The sequence below is a fragment of the Cebus imitator genome, unplaced genomic scaffold (assembly GCF_001604975.1).
Source record: "Cebus imitator isolate Cc_AM_T3 unplaced genomic scaffold, Cebus_imitator-1.0 Scaffold93, whole genome shotgun sequence".
Taxonomy (NCBI): domain Eukaryota; kingdom Metazoa; phylum Chordata; class Mammalia; order Primates; family Cebidae; genus Cebus; species Cebus imitator.
The window spans coordinates 5,165,247-5,167,374 of NW_016107408.1; the positions used below are offsets into that span (position 1 = coordinate 5,165,247).

The 2,128-nt window shown below is 51.8% G+C and overlaps 1 protein-coding gene across 2 annotated transcripts in view; it reads left to right on the forward strand.

The window, feature by feature from the left end:
* Positions 1-2,128, forward strand: part of MRPL58 (mitochondrial ribosomal protein L58) — a 10,868-nt gene continuing 8,740 nt past the window's right edge. The window contains exon 1 of one of the 2 annotated variants that reach the window (XM_017535700.2): positions 1-321. In XM_017535700.2, the coding sequence (XP_017391189.1) occupies positions 223-321 (99 nt within the window). In that variant the 5' untranslated portion in view covers positions 1-222. Of the gene's footprint in view, positions 409-2,128 lie in introns of both variants that reach the window. The other variant, XM_017535699.2, reaches the window with a different exon arrangement.

The window sequence follows — 2,128 nt, forward strand, 5'->3', positions numbered from 1 at the left end:
GATCGGAGCACTCTTCCCGTAGGAGCTCGCTGTCTGGCTACCGTCTCCCCCAGCCAACCAGGCCTCCCCGAGGCAGCCGGCCGGGAAGCATCGCCGGGACCCCAGCTCGCCGCCTCCCCTCGGCGGGCCCTAGAAGCTGCGCGGAACCAAATCTTGAGAGCAGCGCGAGCTTGCGGAGCGCGGGGAGGAAGCGCCCGCCGGAAACAGTCGCAAAACCAGAGCATGGCGGCCACCAGGTGTCTGCGCTGGGGCCTGAGCCGAGCCGGAGTCTGGCTGCTCCCACCGACCGCAGGGTGCCCACGCCGGGCTCTACACAAGCAGGTAGACGGCACTGAGTTCAAGAGCATCTACAGCCTGGACAAGCTCTATCCCGAATCTCGGGGCTCGGAGACCGCCTGGAGGGTCCCGGTGAGCCAGGAAGGACTGGACGGAAGGGGCGTTTTGTCCGGCTGTTGGGTGACTTTAGGAACCCCAGGCCCCATTGGCCGGATGTGGAGCTGTGTCGGGGGGCTACGTGATGGTCGCCGCGAGAGGGGGCTGGCTCTCCGCGCAAACCTGGCCGGGAGTGGGGTGCTCGCTGTGACGCGAGCTGTGCGGGAGCCAGGAAGGCTGGCTGGGTATGCTTCCTTCGGGGCCGCCAGCTTTTCCACATTCGTTTCCAGGCCTTCAAGACCAAATTCCAGTCCCAAGGGGAAATAGCATTCTGGCTTTCCAAAGCGGACATAAAGGCAGGAGGCTGCCAAGATGTTTGCTACCCTTTGGGACGTTACACGGTCCATTGCCTTTAGAAGCCCCAGGACAAGCAAATAAAACGGCTTCACGTTCATTCCTTCAGGATGCATTTATTTAGCCCGCTGAGTGCAGACCTTGCAGCAAGCCCTGGAGCAAGAAAGATAAGACCCACCCAAATCCATTGAGCTTCCACTTACAGGACTGGAAGAGAATATTCATTCATTCATTCATTCATTCACTCAACAAAAGCTGTGCGCACTGTGCTAGTCTGGGGCATGGAGTAGTGAACAATTTTAAAGCTTGTGAAGCTTGTGTTCTAGTGGAGGGAGACAGGCAATAGTATAGAATGTGTGAGGTGGTACTTTGGAGAAAATAAAGCCAAGAAGGAAGAAGTAGTGCCAGAGGTAGGGAGTAGGGTTGCAATTTTAAGTAGGATTGTCTGGGAAGGCCCTCAATGAGAAGGTGACATTTGAGTGAAGACCTGGAAGAAGCCAGACAGCAAGTCATGAGCATAGTGGGGAGATGAGCATCCCAGGCAGAGGGAAGAGCAAGTGTAACAACCTGGAGGCAGTAGCAGATCCCAGGTACAGCTCAGCAGGGGAGTCAGGAGGGAAAGCTAGAGAGGGATGGCAGGGAAAGACCTGTTTCCAGAACTTACTGGCCTCCAACCTTTCCTCTGAATGCAAGGGAGACCTTTTGGAGAACTTGAGGCAGGGGAATAGAATTATCTTAGTTTTACAAGGATCACTCAGAGAGCCTTATAGAGGACAGATAGAGGATGCCACGATCACAGAGACAAGTAAGGAGACTGCAATATATAGGTAAGAGATGATAAGCAGGGTGGAATCAGTAGGAGTCATGAGAATTGGTCAGATCCTAGACATATTTTAGAGAGAAAGCCTGCAAGATTTGCTGATTGGATGTAAGAAGTGAGAATAAAAGAGAAATTGAAGTCTGGGTTGTTTTTTTTTTTTTTTTTTTTTTTTTTCTCCTTTGAGACAGGATCTCACTCTGTCATCCAGGCTGGAGTTCAGTGGCATGATCTCAACTCACTGTAACCTCTGCCTTCTGGGTCCAAGTGATTCTTATGCCTCAGCCTCCTGAGTAGCTGGGATTATAAGCATGTACCACCACGTCCAGCTCAATTTTTTTGTATTTTTAGTAGAGACAGGGTTTCACCATGTTGGCTAGGCTGCTCCTGACCTCAAGTGATCTGCCTGCCTCAGCTACCCAAAGTGCTGGGATTACAGGCGTGAGCCACCATGCACAGCCAGGACTGGGGCCTTGAGCAATGAAAGGATTGAGTTGCTATTCACTGAGATGAGAGAGTGGCAATAGCATTTATTTGTTTGTTCATTCATTCGATAAAATGTTTTTTTTTTTTTTTTTTTTTTTT